Genomic DNA, 18,295 nt, shown 5'->3' with positions numbered 1-18,295 from the left:
CCAGGCTCCTCTGTCCATGGGAGTCTCCAGGCAAGAAAACTGGAGTGGGTTGCCCTTCCCTTCTTCAGAGGATCTTCCCAACCCAGGGATCAAACTTTAAGAACCTCACAAATATCATCTCATTTTATTAGAAGACATGATACTTTGACAGTGCTTTCTATGTTGAGTCATATCTTTTTTTTCTTTATTGAGGTATAATTTAAAAACAGCAAAATGCACAGGCTTTAAGTACACAGTTCAATGACTTTTAAAAAACAGAGACAAGCAACACCATCACCCCAGAAAGTTTCTTTTCCAGTTAATACCTCTACCCTGACCACCTGAGGCAAACTACTGTGCTAATTTCTACCACAATAGATCACTTTTACCTTTTCTTGAATAGCACATAAATGGAATCATTCAGTATATACTCCTTTGTACAATAATGTATTTTTAAGATTCATCCATGTTTTGCTGTATCAGTTGTTTTTTTCTTTTTACTGCTAAATAAATTTTCATTCTCTTGGATACATACCTTGGTGTAGAACTTCTGGGTGACAGGATGAGATATATGTTTAATTTTATAAGAAATTACCAAAGTGGTTGTATCATTTTATACATTAAGGTAGCAATGTATTAGAGTTCTAAATATTCCACACTCTTGCCAATATCTTATAGTATTCTTAATTATAGCCATTCTGATAGGCGTAATACCTTATTGTAATTTTATAATGCATTTTCCTGATAACCGAAGATGGTGAGCACCTCTTTACGTGTTTATTGGACATTCCAATATCTTCTTTTCTGAAGTATCTGTTCAAGGCTTTTGATTAAAGTTGTCATTTTATATTTATATATTCTGAATATGAGTCCTTTGGCAAATAAGCAAATTGGAGATACTTCTTTCCTGTTTGCAGTCGGCATTTTCAGTTAAAAAGAGATGATGGTGAAGCACTTCCCTGGTGGTACAGTGGTAAGAATCCACCTGCCAATGCAGGGGACATGTGTTCAATCCCTGGTCTAGGAAGATTACACATGCCACAGAGCAACTAAGCCAGTGTGCCACAACTACTGAGCCCCCAAGCCACAATTAGTGAGCCCATGTGTTGCAACTACTGAAGCTTGTGTGCCTAGAGCCTGTGCTCTGCAACGAGAAGCCGCTGCAATGAGAAGCCCATGCACCGCAACTAGAGAAAGCAAGCATGCAGCAACAAAGACCCAGTGCAACCAAAAAATAAATAAATAAAAAAAATTTAAGAATGATGGTGAAGAATTTATTTATTTTGGCCACACTGCACAACTTATGGGACCTTAGTTCTCTGACCAGGGATAGAACTTGCACCCTCAGCAGTGAAAGCACAGAGTTCTAACCACTTGACCACTGGGGAATTCCCTGCCTTTTCATTTTTAACACTGTCATCAGTGAGAAGAATTTTAAAGTTTTGAAAAGACCAATATACAATTTTTTTTTCTCTTACAGTTCAGTGCCTATACTGTCCTAGGAAATTTTTGTCTACCTGAAAATTTCAAAGATATTCTTAGATGTTTTCTTCTAAATGTATAGTTTTAGCTTTCAGTTCCGTTCAGTTCAGTCACTCAGTCGTGTCTGACTCTCTGCGACCCCATGAATTGCAGCAAGCCAAGCCTCCCTGTCCATCACCAACTCCCGGAGTTCACCCAAACTATATCCATAGAGTCAGTGATGCCATCCAGCCACCTCATCCTCTGTCATCCCCTTCTCCTCCTGCCCCCAATCCCTCCCAGCATCAGAATCTTTTCCAATGAGTCAACTCTTCGCATGAGGTGGCCAAAGTATTGTAGTTTCAGCTTTAGCATCATTCCTTCCAAAGAAATCCCAGGACTGATCTCCTTTAGGATGGACTGGTTGGATCTCCTTGCAGTCAAAGGGACTCTCAAGAGTCTTCTCCAACACCACAGTTCAAAAGCATCAAGTCTTTGGCGCTCAGCTTTCTTCACAGTCCAACTCTCATATCCATATATGATCACTGGAAAAACCATAGCCTTAACTAGATGGACCTTTGTTGGCAAAGTAATGTCTCTGCTTTTGAATTTGCTATCTAGGTTAGTCATAACTTTCCTTCCAAGGAGTAAGTGTCTTTTAATTTCACGGCTGCAATCACCACCTGCAGTTATTTTGGAGTCCAAAAAAAATAAAGTCTGACACTGTTTCCATTGTTTCCCCATCTATTTGCCATGAAGGGATGGGACCATATGCCATGATCTTCGTTTTCTGAATGTTGAGCTTTAAGCCAACTTTTTCACTCTCCTCTTTCACTCTCATCAAGAGGCTTTTTAGTTCCTCTTCACTTTCTACCATAAGGGTGGTGTCATCTGCATATCTGAGGTTATTGATATTTCTCCCTGCAATTTTGATTCCAGTTTGTGCTTCTTCCAGCTTTACGCTTAGATAAATGATCCATCTCAAATTAATGGTTATGCACGCTATGAGAATATTTCATGATTTTTTTCCCCATTCACACATCCAGATGTTCCATCACCATTTGTTGAAAAGCATTTCCTTTCCCCCACCGAACTGCACTGGTGCTTTTCTCAAAAATAAAATGACAAAATATATATGGATATATTTCTGGGCTTTTTAAGGCAACTATTTCAAATTTAAATCTAAAATTAATAAAATTTAGAGGAATTTGATGGTAGTATGCTAATAAAAACTCAATGAAATATTGCAGCAAACTATTGCTACATCCTAAATTAGACAATACTATTCTAACTGATGTGTAAAGTGTCATACTAAGAACAATCACATCTACAGTAAACCACTGATATTTGGGGATTTAATATTTATGATTTCAATCATCTGTGGTATCTCTAAATAGCCATGATGTATAAAGCCATAATTTTGTTAAGGCACAATCTGAATCATGTGCTCTGAGGCTTGTTTACATGTAAGTAACTTACCAAAGGAATAACCCTAGCTGACTCTTCAGTATCCACATCTCAGCAAGGTTCATGACCAATCTTATGATTTCATTTCATGGGTAAAATTATGTTACCCTGGTATTTCTCAACTATGGAGATTCACAATGGTTCTGGATTATGTTAATCAAGAATGTCAATGGCAGAAAAATGTTAAAGAACACTTTTTATAAATGAGTTTAAAAATGTGCAAAGGACTTGAATATTTACCCAAAGAAGATATACAATCCCATTCTTGGGCATATATCTGGAGAAAACCATAATTAGAAAAGATACATGCATCCCAATGGTCACTGCAGTACTAGCTACAATAGCTAAGACATGAAAGCAACCTACATGTTCATTGACATGTGAATAAAGAATATGTGGTACACATACACAATGGAATACTATATAGCCATTAAAAAGAATGAAATAATGACATTTGCAGCAACATGGATGAATCTAGAGATTGTCATACTAAGTGAAATAAGTCAGACCGAGAAGGACAAATGTCGTATGATATTACTTATATGTAAAATCAAAAAAGAAATGATACAAATGAACTTATTTGTAAAACAGAAATAGAGTCACAGATGTGGAAAACAAACTGATCGTTACTGGGGAAACAGGGAGGAGGGATAAATTCAGAGATTAGGATGGGACATGTACACTGCTGCTGCTGCTGCTAAGTCGCTTCAGTCGTGTCCGACTCTGTGTGACTCCATAGACAGCAGCCCACCAGGCTCTGCTGTCACTGGGACTCTCCAGGCAAGAACACTGGAGTGGGTTGCCATTTCCTTCTCCAATCCATGAAAGTGAAAAGTGAAAGTGAAGTCGCTCAGTCGTGTCAGACTCTTTGCGACCCCATGGGCTGCAGCCTAACCAGGCTCCTCCGTCCATGGGATTTGCCAGGCAAGAGTACTGGAGTGGGGTGCCATCGCCTTCTCCGGACATGTACACTACTATATATAAAATAAGTAACTAATAGGGACCTACTGTATAGCATGGGGTACTCTACTCAATGTTCTGTAATGGCTTGTATGGGAAAAGAATCTAAAAAAGAGTGTATATATGTATAACTGATTCACTTTGCTGTACGACTGAAAGTAACGCAACATTGTAAATCAGTTATATTCCAAGAAAGATTATTTTTAAAAATTAAAAAAAAAAAAATTTTTCAAAAACAAAGAGCCAACAAGCACATTAAAAGATATTCCATGTCATCAGTTATTAAGGAAATGCATATAAAAACCACAATGAGATGCCATTTCATACCTACTAGGACAACTATAGTCAAAAGACAGACAATAACTGTTGGCACAGATGTATAGAAATTATAAACCATTCTTAACCACTCTGCAGCATGAGACAGCAGAACATTTCATAGAAAAGTATTTTTAGACCTCTGCTTCCCATAATGGAAGACTGGGTAACTCAGATCAAATCTCCCAGATAACTAGAAAAGCTGTTGATTTTAAAAAATTGAATTAAATTTTTTTAAATTGTAAAAATTCTCCAATTTTTACATTGGAGAATTAACAAAGGGTAAAGAATTATGAGGCCACAGTCAAGCAAAGGCAGAAATCAAGAAGTAAGCCACACTTGGGGCTTCTTTTACTATAGGGACATTTGACAATTCTGGAAAAGATGCTTAGGAGGCTATTCAGCCTTTTTTTATCAGTTTCATAAGACTAAAGGAACAAAATTTGCAGTTCAAGGCCTGTCAAGAGTGAGGGCCCTGGCAAAACCCTCAGGATTAGACTGAGGCTCTGAAGGCTGCATCTTAGGAGTAAGAATGAACCAGAAACAAACTAAAAATTTCATGACTGAAGTCAGTTTAGTCATCCAGGTAGACCATAAAATATCAATCCCTGAAAATGAATTAAGGTGATCATGACCTGCTAGTGATTCTTCCTGGCATCTAAGGGCAAAGAAAATTCTCTCTGAAGAAATATATTACCTGAAGTTTTAAGCTATTTCTACAATTTTTCAAATAAAATATCTGGCACATAGTCAAAGAAAATGAGGCATAAAAGAAAAGACAGTATAAATATGATGCAGCAGAAAAAGGCAGATAATAAAAACAGATACAGAGAAGTTCTACATATCAGGATTATCAGAGAAAGAATTTAAGATAACTTACTTTAAATTTTCAAAGAGATAGTAGATTACATTAAAATTTTTGGCAGAGAATTCAAAACTACAAATAATGTAAGAAATGTGAAAAATAAACAGAAATTCAAGAATCAAAAATGTTTTAAAGGGGTGAAATCACACAGAGTATGTTTTCTGGCCAAAACGCAATTATGCCAGAAATCATTAATAAGAAGATAATCTTCATATGTTTGGAAGTTAAATACATCTCAAAATGGAATAAATATACCTTTAATCAAAGAGGAAGTCATAGAGGAAATTAGAAAATATTTTGAACTAAATTATATAAAAAGTAATGCTATACTATGCAGTTAAAATATTAACTGCATTAACCTCCATTAATATTAGAGGTTAAGAGACTTAAATGGATCTATTAGAAGAAGAAAGACTAAAAATTAATGAGTTAAGTAACTTTAATAAGATACATGAAATAAAAAAAATAAGATGGCGCTGAACAAAGTTGAAAGAAGGCCATAAAGAGCAGAAATGGATGGACCAGAAAACAAATAGTAGAGAAGATGAACAGAGCCAGAGCTCAGTTCTTTGCAAAGACTAATAAAATTGACAAATCCCTGAGGAATCCAATGCGGGGGCGGGTTGGGGGGGGGGTGCCAGTAACCAGTGCTATGAATTGAAAAGTGGATGTTAGAACTGATCCTGCACATATTAACAAGGTAATAAAAGGATTTTATGAAATCTTTATGCCAGTAAATTTGAAAATTTTGCATGAAATAAATTCCTAGAAAAATATACCTTACCAAAAACATAAGAAAAAATTAAAATTGTGAATAGCTATGGAATGGTTAAGTAACTGAATTTGTAATTAATATGAAATTTGTAAGAGAAATCCTTCTAACAAAGAAAAATACAGAATCAGATGGCTTTATCAGCAAATTCTACCAATCACTGAAGGCAGAAATAATTCTAATTTTTACACAAATTATTCCTGAGAATGATAACTGGGACCACTCCTTAACTTGGACTTCCCTGGTGGCTCAGAGGGTAAAGTGCCTGCCTGCAATGCGGGAGACCTGGGTTCGATCCCTGGGTCGGGAAGATCCCCTGGAGAAGGAAATGGCAACCCACTCCAGTATTCTTGCCTGGAAAATCCCATGGACAGAGAAGCCTGTAGACTACAGTCTATGGGGTCGCAAAGAGTCGGACACGACTGAATGACTTCACTTTCTTCTTTCACTTTCACTCCTTAATTTGGTTTATAAAGCCAGCAATAAAAGAAAAGTATTGATCAAAAATATAAGAAAAGAAGAAAGTGAACATAATTAATGTCAGGATGGTGGTCACCCTCATACACTATTAGTGGGAATGTAAATTGGTACATTTTGATGCCTTTGAACTGAGGTGTTGAAGAAGACTCTTGAGAGTCCCTTAGACTGCAAGGAGATCAAACCAGTCAAACCTAAAGGAAATCAATCCCGAATACTGAGTACACTGGAAGGACTGACACTGAAGCTGAAACTTTCAATACTTTGGCCACCTGATGCAAAGAGCTGACTCATTGGAAAAAGACCCTGATGCTGGGAAAGATTGAAGGCAGGAGGAGAAGGGTACGACAGAGGATGAGATGGCTGGATGGCATCAGAGACTCAATGGACACGAGTTTGAGCAAGTTCCAGGAGATGGTGAAGGACAAGGAGGCCTGGCATGCTGCAGTCCATGGGGTCACAAAGAGTCGGACGTGAAGTGAGTGACTGAACAGCAACAAACTGGTACAGGCACTACGGAGAACAGTATGGAGGTTCCTTAAAAAACTAAAAATAGAGCTATCATATGACCCTGCAATCCACTCCTGGGTGTATATGAAGAAAAATATGATCTGAAAGGATACATATTTACCACATATATTCACCACCAATATTCACCACAGCACTGTTTACTATAACCAAGACATGGAAGCAACCTAAATGTCCATTGACAGAGGAATGGATAAAAAAGATGTGGTACACATATATAATAGAATATTACTCAGCCATTAAAAAGAATAAAATCATGTCATTTGCAGCAACATGGATGGACCTAGAAATCATCATACTGAGTGAAGCGAGTCAGACAGAGGAGAAATATCGTATGACATCCCTTATGTGTGGAATCTAAAGAGGAATGATACAGATAAACTTACGAAACAGAGAGAGATTCACAGACTTAAGAGAATGAACTTGTGGTTGCAGTGGGAGGAATGGAAGGAAGGGATAGTTAGGGAGTTTAGGATGGACATGTACACTCTGTTACATTTAAAATGAATCACCAACAAGGACCTACTATCTTAGCACATGGAACTCTACTCAATGTTATGTGGCAGCCTAGATGAGAGTAAATAAAGACAGAGAGGGAGAATGGGGGAGAGTGGATACATGTATATGTATGGCTGAGTTCTCTCGCTTTTCACCTAAAACTGTCACAACATTGTTGACTGGCTATATCTCAATACCTCACTTCATGGCAAACAGATGGGAAAACAGTGGAAACAGTGAGAGACTTTATATTATTGGGCTCCAAAATCACTGCAGATGGTGACTGCAGCCATGAAATTAAAAGACACTTGCTCCTTGGAAGAAAAGCTATGACCAACCTAGACAGCATATTAAAAAGCAGAGGTATTACTTTACCAACAAGGGTCCATCTGGTCAAAGCTATGGTGTTTCCAGTAGTCATACATGGATGTGAGAGTTGGATGATAAAGAAAACTAAGCGCCGAAGAATTGATACTTTTGAACTGTGGTGTTGGAGAAGACTCTTGAGAGTTCCTTGGACTGCAAGGAGATCCAACCAGTCCATCCTGAAGGAAATCAGTCCTGAATATTCATTGGAAGGACTGATGCTGAGGATGAAACTCCAATACTTTGGTCACCTGATGCGAAGAACTGACTCATTAGAAAAGACCCTGATGCTATGAAAGATTGAAGACGGGAGGAGAAGGGGACAGCAGAGGATGAGATGGTTGGATGGTATCACTGACTCAATGGACATGAGTTTGAGTAAATTCCAGGAGCTGGCGATGAACAGGGAGGCCTGGTGTGCTGCAGTCCATAGGGTCGCAAAGAGTCAGACACAACTGAGCAATTGAACTGAATTGAACCTCAATACACAATAAAAAGTTAAAATAAAGAAAAAAAAACAGTTCTTTCCTTTAGGCAGGAAGGAAGAAGCTGTAATTGGAGAAGGGCAGGTGGGTTTCTGGGAAATGACAATGTTGTTTCTTGACCTCAGTGGTAGTTCCCACTTATTTGCTTTATAATAAATCATCAAATGCACATTCTGTTTTTTTATTCTTTGCTTTTTATGTATTACAATTTATACTAAAATTTTTATTTAAATTTATGGAACCAGTTTCACTTAATGAGAGAACGGCATAAATATTGTTGACTTTCATTCTTAGATTTCAGTAATATTCTTGACTCTGTCTTTATTTACTCTAAACAGACTTACAACTCATATTTCTTGGAGATTATCTTTTAGAGGTTAATCCTTTAATATTTGCTAGTTTCCAAATTCCACTAACACATTATACTGAAATCTACAATTACATTTTTAAATAAAATCATATTCTTGAATACACTATACTTTCTAATTTGGAACATTGTTTTTAAAACCCAAAATTTCACCTTGGGGGATAACACACATAGATTAACCAATAATCCGTATGTTTGCAAGGTATACAAAATAAAGACAAATGAGATGAGTACAGTTTTGTCTGGGAATAAATAAACATCAATTCAGCAGTTTACCGGAAACTTCCACATCGTTTCCTAACACTGATTATTTTAATTTGTCTTCAATCTTTGTCTACCTAGGCCTCATTTAAAACCCAGGCATCTGCCTAGATGTAAGAAGCTTTTAAAGTAACAGGAAATCTGATTTAATGATCTGAAATATGAATGATCGTTCATAGGGCCAAGTCATTTTATTTCTTCTCTGTAACTATAGTAAAAGGAACAGCTAACTGAACATACCTCAAATTTTATTTTGACAGCGATTATAAAGCCTATAGTGAAATATTGCTCCTATCTACCTTTCTAAATACTTTTTAACATCCCCTTTAAGGCAAACATCAAAACATAGCAGACTAAAACAATTCTGCCTCAAATTATGGAGACCCAAAATTTGGTCTATACACTGTTATGAATCTGATTAACTTAAATAAAAGTTGCTGGAGCTGGACTCTGGCAAGCGGGAGCCACGTTAGACATTACTGACAAAAAGTAGTATTTTCATCATTAAATTTCTTTTTTTTTTTTTTACTTTACAATATTGCATTGGTTTTGCCATACATCAACATGAATCTGCCACGGGTGTACACGTGTTCCCAATCCTGAACCCCCTCCCACCTCCCTCCTAAAATTTCTTACTTTTGGAACATGAGGATTAAATTCCACAGCTCTATGAATTGCTTCCACAGCATTAATTTCTGCTGTGCTTAACCCTCTTCTGGAGGCTGTTTCTGGAGAGAATCTATAAGAAAAGAACAAAATGAAGAAATAAATATTTAAATACATAAATATTTTAATTTATTAATTAAGGTCATCTAGCCCCTGAATCAGAGGTTTCTGGTGATGGCAAAAGTCAAAGTCAAATAGCTACTATACTTTGGTTCAACATATAAAAGAAGGCAGCATAAGAGATAGAAATCTTCAAGTTAAGGTGAAGAAAGCCTTCAGAAATCCATTAAAGTCACACTTTGAGCAAAGTAATGAAATAATAAATGCTACACAAGGACATCTAGAGAATCTCATGAAGACAGAAGTATTATATTCTTAGCAAACATTCACTGAGAGGAAAAAAATCTGTGAACATTTCATTCTAATTCACATTAAGGCATTGTAAGCTAAAGTAAAAGAAAACATTTGCTATTTGGTTGGTTTCTGAGTATCTTACCTGTGGAATAAAGAGAAATTCATTAATGGCAGCCAAAAATACAAGGAAATCACAATAATTCAGAATTATAATCTTAGAACAGATAACATGAAACCTATTTCCCTACCATACAACCTTATCATTATCATCACAGCTACTATGTACTGAATATACTTTTTGTCTAGCAATGCTTTCGGCATTTAACACACATAATCTTCACACAACCACCCTATAGTATTATTCTTATTTTATAGATGAGGAAGAAACTCAAAGTGATTAACTTGACCAAAGTTCCACAGCTGGTATGTTGTAGACTTTGAATTTGCACCCAAGTTTACTTAGCTCTAAAAACCTTGCAGTTTCCACTGTTACAGACAGTAAGAATCTTCAAAGCCCCGTAAGTTAAGGGTTATTCAACAGGAAGTTGGGGGAAAAAAGCATTTTTAAAGTCAGTGAATGAAAAACATAATATTGATTTTAGCAGTCTTTCTAAACTTGTAGTTTTCATAACTACTTACTTATCTGAAACAGTCCTTGTCTTCAATAGTGCTGCTGTATAACAGATGGCTGCTGACTTTGGAAGGCTTATATCTATAATAATAATTAATTTAGGTAAGAAACACATAAATATCTTAGGACAATTTTTAGTAATAATAATTCATAGTTCAATTCAACAGATATGTTGATAATAAAGCAGTAAAAGCACATGGACATGAAATTGGAAGACCTGAGTTTGAAATCTTGATTCTACTATTTACCAACTATATATCTTTGACCTAGCCGCAACTTCTTTAACCTCAGTTTTCTCAAAATAGAGAAATGATAATTTTCTAGCATAGATGTCTGTGAAAGTCCTCATACAATATTAGAAAGTACTCAACAAATATTTATAAAAGGCTGCTTGCTGCTGCTGCTGCTAAGTCACATCAGTCGTGTCCGACTCCGTACGACCCCATAGACAGCAGCCCACCAGGCTCCTCTGTCCCTGGGATTTTCCAGGCAAGAATACTGGAGTGGGTTGCCATTTCCTTCTCCAATGCATGCATGCTAAGTTGCTTCAGTCGTGTCTGACTCTGTGAGACCCCACGGACAGCAGCCCACTAGGCTCCCCTGTCCACGGGATTCTCCAGGCAAGAATACTGTAGTGGGTTGCCATTTCCTTCTCCAAATAGGCTGCTTACAATAATAGTATCCAGGGAAAAGGGCACTGTATAGATAGAATACATAAAACCTCCACCTATTCACAGAGAAAAACTAAGATTAGAAAAAAATTAACAGTAGTTAAATCTAAGTGATATAACCATGGGTGATTTTCATTTTCTTCTTCCTATGTTTTCGCATTTTCTACATTTTCTTAAGTGATAGTCTTTTATAAAATAAAAAGAAATTGAGAACTATAATGAAATTATCTTAAAGAATGCCCCAAACAATGTTATCAGGAGAGTAAGACTACAGGACTCTCTTTCCAGATTCCAGAGTTATACTAGCAAATGGAGAACTAAAGAAGTAAACTTGCTTTTAACTTTTTTCAGGACTCTAGAAGAGTTAAAAACTGGGGACTGATAAAAATAACTGAAAACATAGAGGCATATCCAGGTTGCTAGTTTTATTTTATTTTTAATGAATAGGTCCATTCTGATTTTTCACATTCAGTCCTTAAGCTTGTTCATCATACATATCATAAGCAGGCCATACATCTGATAAGTAACATATGGAAAGAATTTCTCACAAATTTCTCCATGAGCCTATATTACTCTAAAGCACTTCCTAAGAATTCCAGATGTTTAAAAGAAATAAACTTCTCTTTCCAAGTGTAATACATTTCAAACTTTCTAAGTCACGGGGATTCCTAAGCTAATGGGTAAGAGCTTACAACAGGACAGTATGAATAAGTGACATATGTGTTCTGATATAGTGAAAGCTATGACAAGAAAAATTATGCTTGTTACGATGTTCTCAGTTTCAGGTTAAAAGCTGATGGCTCACTCAGAATGAGGAGAAAGACTATGCTTCTTAAAAATTATCTCAACTCCATTTATGATAAACTGGCACTGTTATAGTACAATAATAAAAACAGCCAACATATATTGACTTCTTACTTTGGGGAAACTAGTAAAGAAATCGAATACCTAAATTTAAGTTCAGGCTTGCCACTTACTGGCTAGGAGACCTTACCCAATTACTTAGCCTTCTTCAACTCCAGTTTCCTTATTTATTAACTGGAAATAGTAAAATACTTGTCCTACCATCTCTCAAGATTGTTGTAAGCATCAGATGAGATAATAAATTACTCTTTTTAACTAAAAAGCATTGTAAAATGTTGTTCTGAGTTACTCATATATACTGCTAAGCAACTTCTGTTAGCCTTCTCCATCACTCCAAAAGAAATGAAGTGTATAGCACTCCATACTTTTCCAATTACGTCACCTAACATACTATGCTTCAATGTAACTACTATCCATTTGTCTGTATGTTCTACCAAACTGCAAACCCTTTAAGGGTTAAGTCCATGTTTTCTTGTTTACCACTGTATTCCAAGTGCCTCACACAGGCACTAAAACAAATGAATATACTTTGACAGAGGGAAAATTTTTCCTTGCAGACTTTTGCTACCAAAAGTATTGATAAAGAAGATACTTAGGGGCTTCCCTGGTGGTCCAGTGGTTAAGAATCTGCCTTGCAATTCAAGGGGACATGGGTTCAACCCCTGGTCAGGGAACTAAGATTCCACGTGCTACAGAGCAACTAAACCTGTGCACCACAACTACTGAGCCCTCACACCACAACTAGAGAGCCTGTGCATTGCAACGAAAGATCTGCGTGACGCAACAAAGATCCTGCATGCGTCAACTAGGACCTGACGTAGCCACATAAGTAAATATTTACAAAAAGAAGATACTTAATAGTGACTTGTGTCCACAGATTCTAAATATTGACTGGAAAGAATGCAAAGAGAAAGTCACAGAAATACCAGAGTAGGATACCATTTGTGATCACTTTATATTGGGGGAAAAAAAAAACACTCTAACTATGCTATCAACTAAGAGGGGCTTCCCTGCTAGCTCAGCTGGTAAAGAATCAACTAAGAGAATTATCACTCACCATCATATTTTGCTAGAACTGCTTGGACATCTGCATAGGCCTGTAATTCTAAAAGTGATTCTAGGAGATTTTCATGGATGTTCAACATGGTAAGAGGAGGAAATTCTTTCATTAACTGTATATTAAAAGAAAAAAAGATTAAAATTATAGCAAATGAACTCAATACAGAAGTAGAAATTCTTTATTAAAACTTTGGAGACTCAACCTCTAAGAAATTTGTGTATATTAAGTATCTTGTTATAAAACTATCAACTGAAAAAAAAAAAAAAAGATTCTGGGGAATCCCCTAGGGGTCCAGTGGTTGGCGCTTTCTCTGCCAGGGCCTGAGGTTTGATCCCTGGTTGGGGAGCTAAGATGCAACAAGATGCATGGTACCACCAATAAATAAATGTTACAAAATAAAAAGCCACACAGTGATTATGCATTAACTTAACCAGCAACTTAAAACATATTTTCCGTTTTGAAAGAATAAAGATAAAGGTTAAGTCATCAAATTTACTTACATCTCTCATTATTTTTACTGCCTCTCTTATTCTTCCCAATTTTCTTGCACACATTGCCAGTCTTCTTTTAATATACACCAGTACATTGGTATCTCTCCCTATTTAAAAAAAACAATAAATGACCCAAAACTATCACTTTTATATTATGACCAGCTATTTCCTTAATATATTTATCTATCAATTTTATTAGCCTGGAAGGCAAATAATTTTATATACCCTGGAAGGTTCAATTAAAATTAAATTGTGTCAGAATGGAAGAATATTAATAATTGTTGAATTTGGGTAATGAACAATGAATGAAAGTTAATTATATTGCTATATTTTTATAGATGTTTGAAGTTTTTTATATTAAAGGCTTAAAATATATATATGTATATATATACATATAGGACTATTTTTGACTCTACATAATCTGAGTACAGTATATATAAAGTAATATGTGTATACTAGGCAAGTAGATTTTACTATTAAAAGACATACATTAATAGAAGAAATAACATGAATCTATTAAGTTTCTGTATAAACAATCTACTATTTTAATATTATCTATTATTTTAACTGACAAAAGATATTCAAAACAAAATTTATATACTAGTGTAAATTTTTGCTCAAGGGCAAAACTACTTCTAGAAAGGGCTAACAAATATTTCTGAACCTATCCCATAACTAAATTTGAGATTATACAAGGACAAATGGCATGACTTTTTTACAGATGTAGTTTCATTAGTTCTAAACTGTAAGATTATATATTCCCACAGTTGTGCGTTATAACAACATGCATTAATGAAACATCCTATATACATCAATATTTAGTTTAGAGAGAAAACATCCAAATTTTAATTTCCACAAACAAAAGATTTAGAACTTAACTCCCAGCAGATAATTCATTATATAAACATATTTCAATTTATTGCCTACTCTTTGCCAAAATCATGAAATTAAACCCTCTGGCCACACAATATAGCAGGAAGCAACAACATTACAAATTCTAACATCTTTGGTAAGTGTCTCAATCACAACTGGGAGAGTATGCCTAGAGTGGAAAGAAAAGAGTGGAAAGAAAGGATGTCAGCTGCTATGGCCCATATGATCTCAAACATACTGTAGAGAAAAAAACCACCAAAGAAAGAGTCAATACCAAGTGTAAGGCTGGTTTTTGTGCTAAAGGGCCACTCCCTGGCACTATATGGAGATATTTTTACAGCCTGAAGAGCAAACCAAATGATATATATACCTCTACTACTGCTTAGGTAAGGGTGGATAAAAGTAACAGCTGTTTATCATTATTAGAAGGTTCTCTTGAATCTTGAATATTTTTGAGTTGTGTTTCTCCAATGACCAGCCCAATTCTTGCATGAAATAAATTACTGTTAAGTTTCAGAGCAGCACATCTCTCAATAACCAGAACAGATCTATTCTCTTCCACAAACATTCTCTAGCTAATACACATTTCTGTCTTGCTGACTTGAACAGATCTGTTATATCTCATGAAGAGCAGCTAACTTTTAAGTATTAAGTTTTTAAAAATTTATTGTATTGTGTTTTACACATAAAAGAGGCAACTGCAGGAACTAAAAGACAGGTGAAAATTAGTTCATATTCACTTACTCAGTTGAGCTTCATGCTGAGGACTTTGGTGCTGGCACTGTTGTGACCGCCTATAAATTGTTTCTCCTGCCTTGAGTGCCTGTTTAAATAACCTTTCGGCATCTACAATAGTTGTTGCTTCTTCCTCAGCCAGTAGAACATATGCAGTGGCACAGCTTTAAAGAAAGCAAGCAAGACAATTTTAAGGAAAATGGTAAAGCAAGTAGTTTCTTTCAGTTCAGTTCAGTCGCTCAGTCGTGTCCGACTCTTTGCGACCCATGAACTGCAGCACGCCAGGCCTCCCTGTCCATCACCAACTACCGGAGTCCACCCAAACCCATGTCCATTGAGTCGGTGATGCCATTCAACCATCTCATCCTCTGTTATCCCCTTCTCCTCCTGCCTTCAATCCTTCCCAGCATCAGGGTCTTTTCCAATGAGTCAGCTCTTTGTATAAGGTAGCCAAAGTATTGGAGTTTCAGCTTCAGCATCAGTCCTTCCAATGAACACCCAGGACTGATCTCCTTTAGGATGGACTGGTTGGATCTCCTTGCAGTCCAAGGGACTCTCAAGAGTCTTCTCCAACACCACAGTTCAAAAGCATCAATTCTTCGGCGCTCAGCTTTCTTTATAGTCCAACTCTCACATCCATACATGATCACTGGAAAAACCATAGCCTTGACTAGACAGACCTTTGTAGTTTCTTTAGGGTATGTCTATTTACATAACATTTCCCTATCTTTACCTAACTTTCTGTAACAGGGAAGAAAATTTTCTATTCTAAGTTAATCACTAAAGGGATGTTGCCTATAAACTTAAATTATACATAATAATACAACTCTCAGAACTCTGCTTCCCAGGATATGAGCATTATGCTAAAAGACTTTTATTTAGCTCACAGGAAACATCTTGGCCAGGCCCACCTGGGAGGAAGAAATTAACACACTCCTCCAGGGGTGGATAGGAACCAGGAAATGTTTGACTTCACTCCTTTCCCTTTTAGTATAAAAGAAGACTGAATTCTAACTGAGGCAAGAGAGTTCTTTGTAAGCAAAAATGCACCATCTTCTTGATTTTCTGGCTTTCAGAATAAAGCTGTTATTCCTTGCCCCAACAACTCATTGCTCAATTATTGGCCTGTCATATGGCAAGCACTCGCTATGAGGTCGGACTTGGTAACAAATTTCAGTTATTCATAAACACTTTCTATTTTTTGTTTTTGTTCTATTACTGTTGTTATACCCCTCTTGTGAAGGGGTATTAAATTGTGTTTTTCATTTTTATTTATCTTATGATGAGTGACATTGAGCACCTTTTTATGTACTTTTTGGTCATTTATATATCTTCCTAGAAAAAATGTCTATTCAAATCCTTTGCCCATTTTTAATTGGGTTGTCTTTGTTACTGAGTTGTAAGACTTCTTTCTATGTTCTGAATACTAGGCCCTTATCAAATATGACTTGCAAATATTTTCTCTCAACCTGTGGGTTGCATTTTCACTTTTTTGACAATATTCTTTGATTGCACAAAAGCTTTTAACTTTGATGAAATCTAATTTATCTAACCATCCCCAAGAAAAAGAAATGCAAAAGGCAAAACAGTTGTCTGAGGAAGCCTTAAAAATTAGCTGAGAAAAGAAGAGAAGTTAAAGACAAAGGAGAAAATGAAAGATATACCCATTTGAATGCAAAGTTCCAAAGAATAGCAAGAAGAGATAAGAAAGCCTTCCTCAGTGATCAATGCTAAGAAATAGAGAAAAACAATAGAATGGGAAAGACTAGAGATCTCTTCAAGAAAATTAAGAGATACCAAGGGAACATTTCATGCAAAGATGGGCAAAATAAAGGACAGAAATGGTATGGACCTAACAGAAGCAGAAGATATTAAGAAGGGGTGGCAAGAATACACAGAAGAATTATACAAAAAAGATCTTCACAATGGTGTGATAACCACCAGATAACCACGATGGTGTGATCACTCACCTATAGCCAGACATCCTGGAATGTGAAGTCAAGTGGGCCTTGATGCTTAGGAAGCATCACTGTGAATAAAGCAAGTGGAGGTGATGGAATTCCAGTTGAGCTATTTCAAATCCTAAAAGATGATGCTGTGAAAGTGCTGCACTCAATATGCCAGCAAATTTGGAAAACTCAGCAGTGGCCACGGGACTGGAAAATGTCAGTTTTCATTTCAATCCCAAAGAAAGGCAATGCCAAAGAATGTTCAAAAAACACACAATTGTACTCATCTCACACGCTAGCAAGTTCAGTTCAGTTCAGTCACTCAGTCGTATCCGACTCTTTGCGACCCCATGAACCCCATGAAACATGCTAGCAAAGTACTGCTCAAAATTCTCCAAGTCAGGCTTCAATAGTATGTGAACCGTGAGCTTCCAGATGTTCAAGCTGGATTTAGAAAAGACAGAGGAACCAGAGATCAAATTGCCACCCGTTGGAAAAAGCAAGAGAGTTCCAGAAAAACATCTACTTCTGCTTTATTGATTATGCCAAAGCCTTTGACTGTGTAGATCACAACAAACTGGAAAATTCTTCAAGATATGGAAATATCAGACTACCTGACCTGCCTCCTGAGAAGTCTGTATGCAGGCAAGAAGCAACAGTTAGAACTGGACATGGAACAACAGACTGGTTCCAAATCAGGAAAGGAGTATGTCAAGGCTGTATATTGTCACCCTGCTTATTTAACTTATATGCAGAGTACATCATGCAAAATGCCAGGCTAGATGAAGCACAAGCTAGAATCCGATTGCCGGGAGAAATATCAATACCCAGATATGCAGATGACACCATGCTTATGGCAGAAAGTGAAGAGGAACTAAAGAGCCTCTTGATGAAAGTGAAAGAGGAGAGTGAAAAAAAAGCTGGCTTAAAACAACATTCAAAAAACTAAGATCATGACATCTGGTCCCATCACTTCATGGCAAATAGATGGGGAAACCATTGTTTCAGTGGTTTCAGTGAAAGACTTTTTCTTGGGCTCCAAAATCACTGCAGATGGTGACTGCAACCATGAAATTAAAAAGACGCTTGCTCCTTGGAAGAAAAGCTATGATCAACCTAGACAGCATATTAAAAAGCAGAGACATTACTTTACCAACAAAGGTCCACGTAGTCAAAGCGATGGTTTTTCCAGTAGTCATG

The 18,295-nt window shown here is 36.5% G+C and overlaps 1 protein-coding gene across 16 annotated transcripts in view; it reads right to left on the bottom strand.

Moving 5' to 3' along the window:
* Positions 1-18,295, bottom strand: part of ST7L (suppression of tumorigenicity 7 like) — a 143,140-nt gene that overhangs the window by 95,250 nt on the left and 29,595 nt on the right. For 15 of the 16 annotated variants that reach the window (XM_027536165.1, XM_027536158.1, XM_027536151.1 and 12 more), the window contains 5 exons: positions 15,156-15,310; positions 13,548-13,645; positions 13,045-13,159; positions 10,461-10,533; positions 9,438-9,540 (listed from right to left, as the gene is read on the bottom strand). In XM_027536165.1, coding sequence (XP_027391966.1) covers positions 9,438-9,540; positions 10,461-10,533; positions 13,045-13,159; positions 13,548-13,645; positions 15,156-15,310 — 544 coding nt within the window. Of the gene's footprint in view, positions 1-101; positions 965-9,437; positions 9,541-10,460; positions 10,534-13,044; positions 13,160-13,547; positions 13,646-15,155; positions 15,311-18,295 lie in introns of those variants that run through there. The other variant, XM_027536164.1, reaches the window with a different exon arrangement.

Source organism: Bos indicus x Bos taurus, chromosome 3 (assembly GCF_003369695.1).
Source record: "Bos indicus x Bos taurus breed Angus x Brahman F1 hybrid chromosome 3, Bos_hybrid_MaternalHap_v2.0, whole genome shotgun sequence".
Taxonomy (NCBI): domain Eukaryota; kingdom Metazoa; phylum Chordata; class Mammalia; order Artiodactyla; family Bovidae; genus Bos; species Bos indicus x Bos taurus.
The sequence above is the reverse complement of the archived record's forward strand: the minus strand, read 5'-3'. Positions and strand labels throughout refer to the sequence as shown.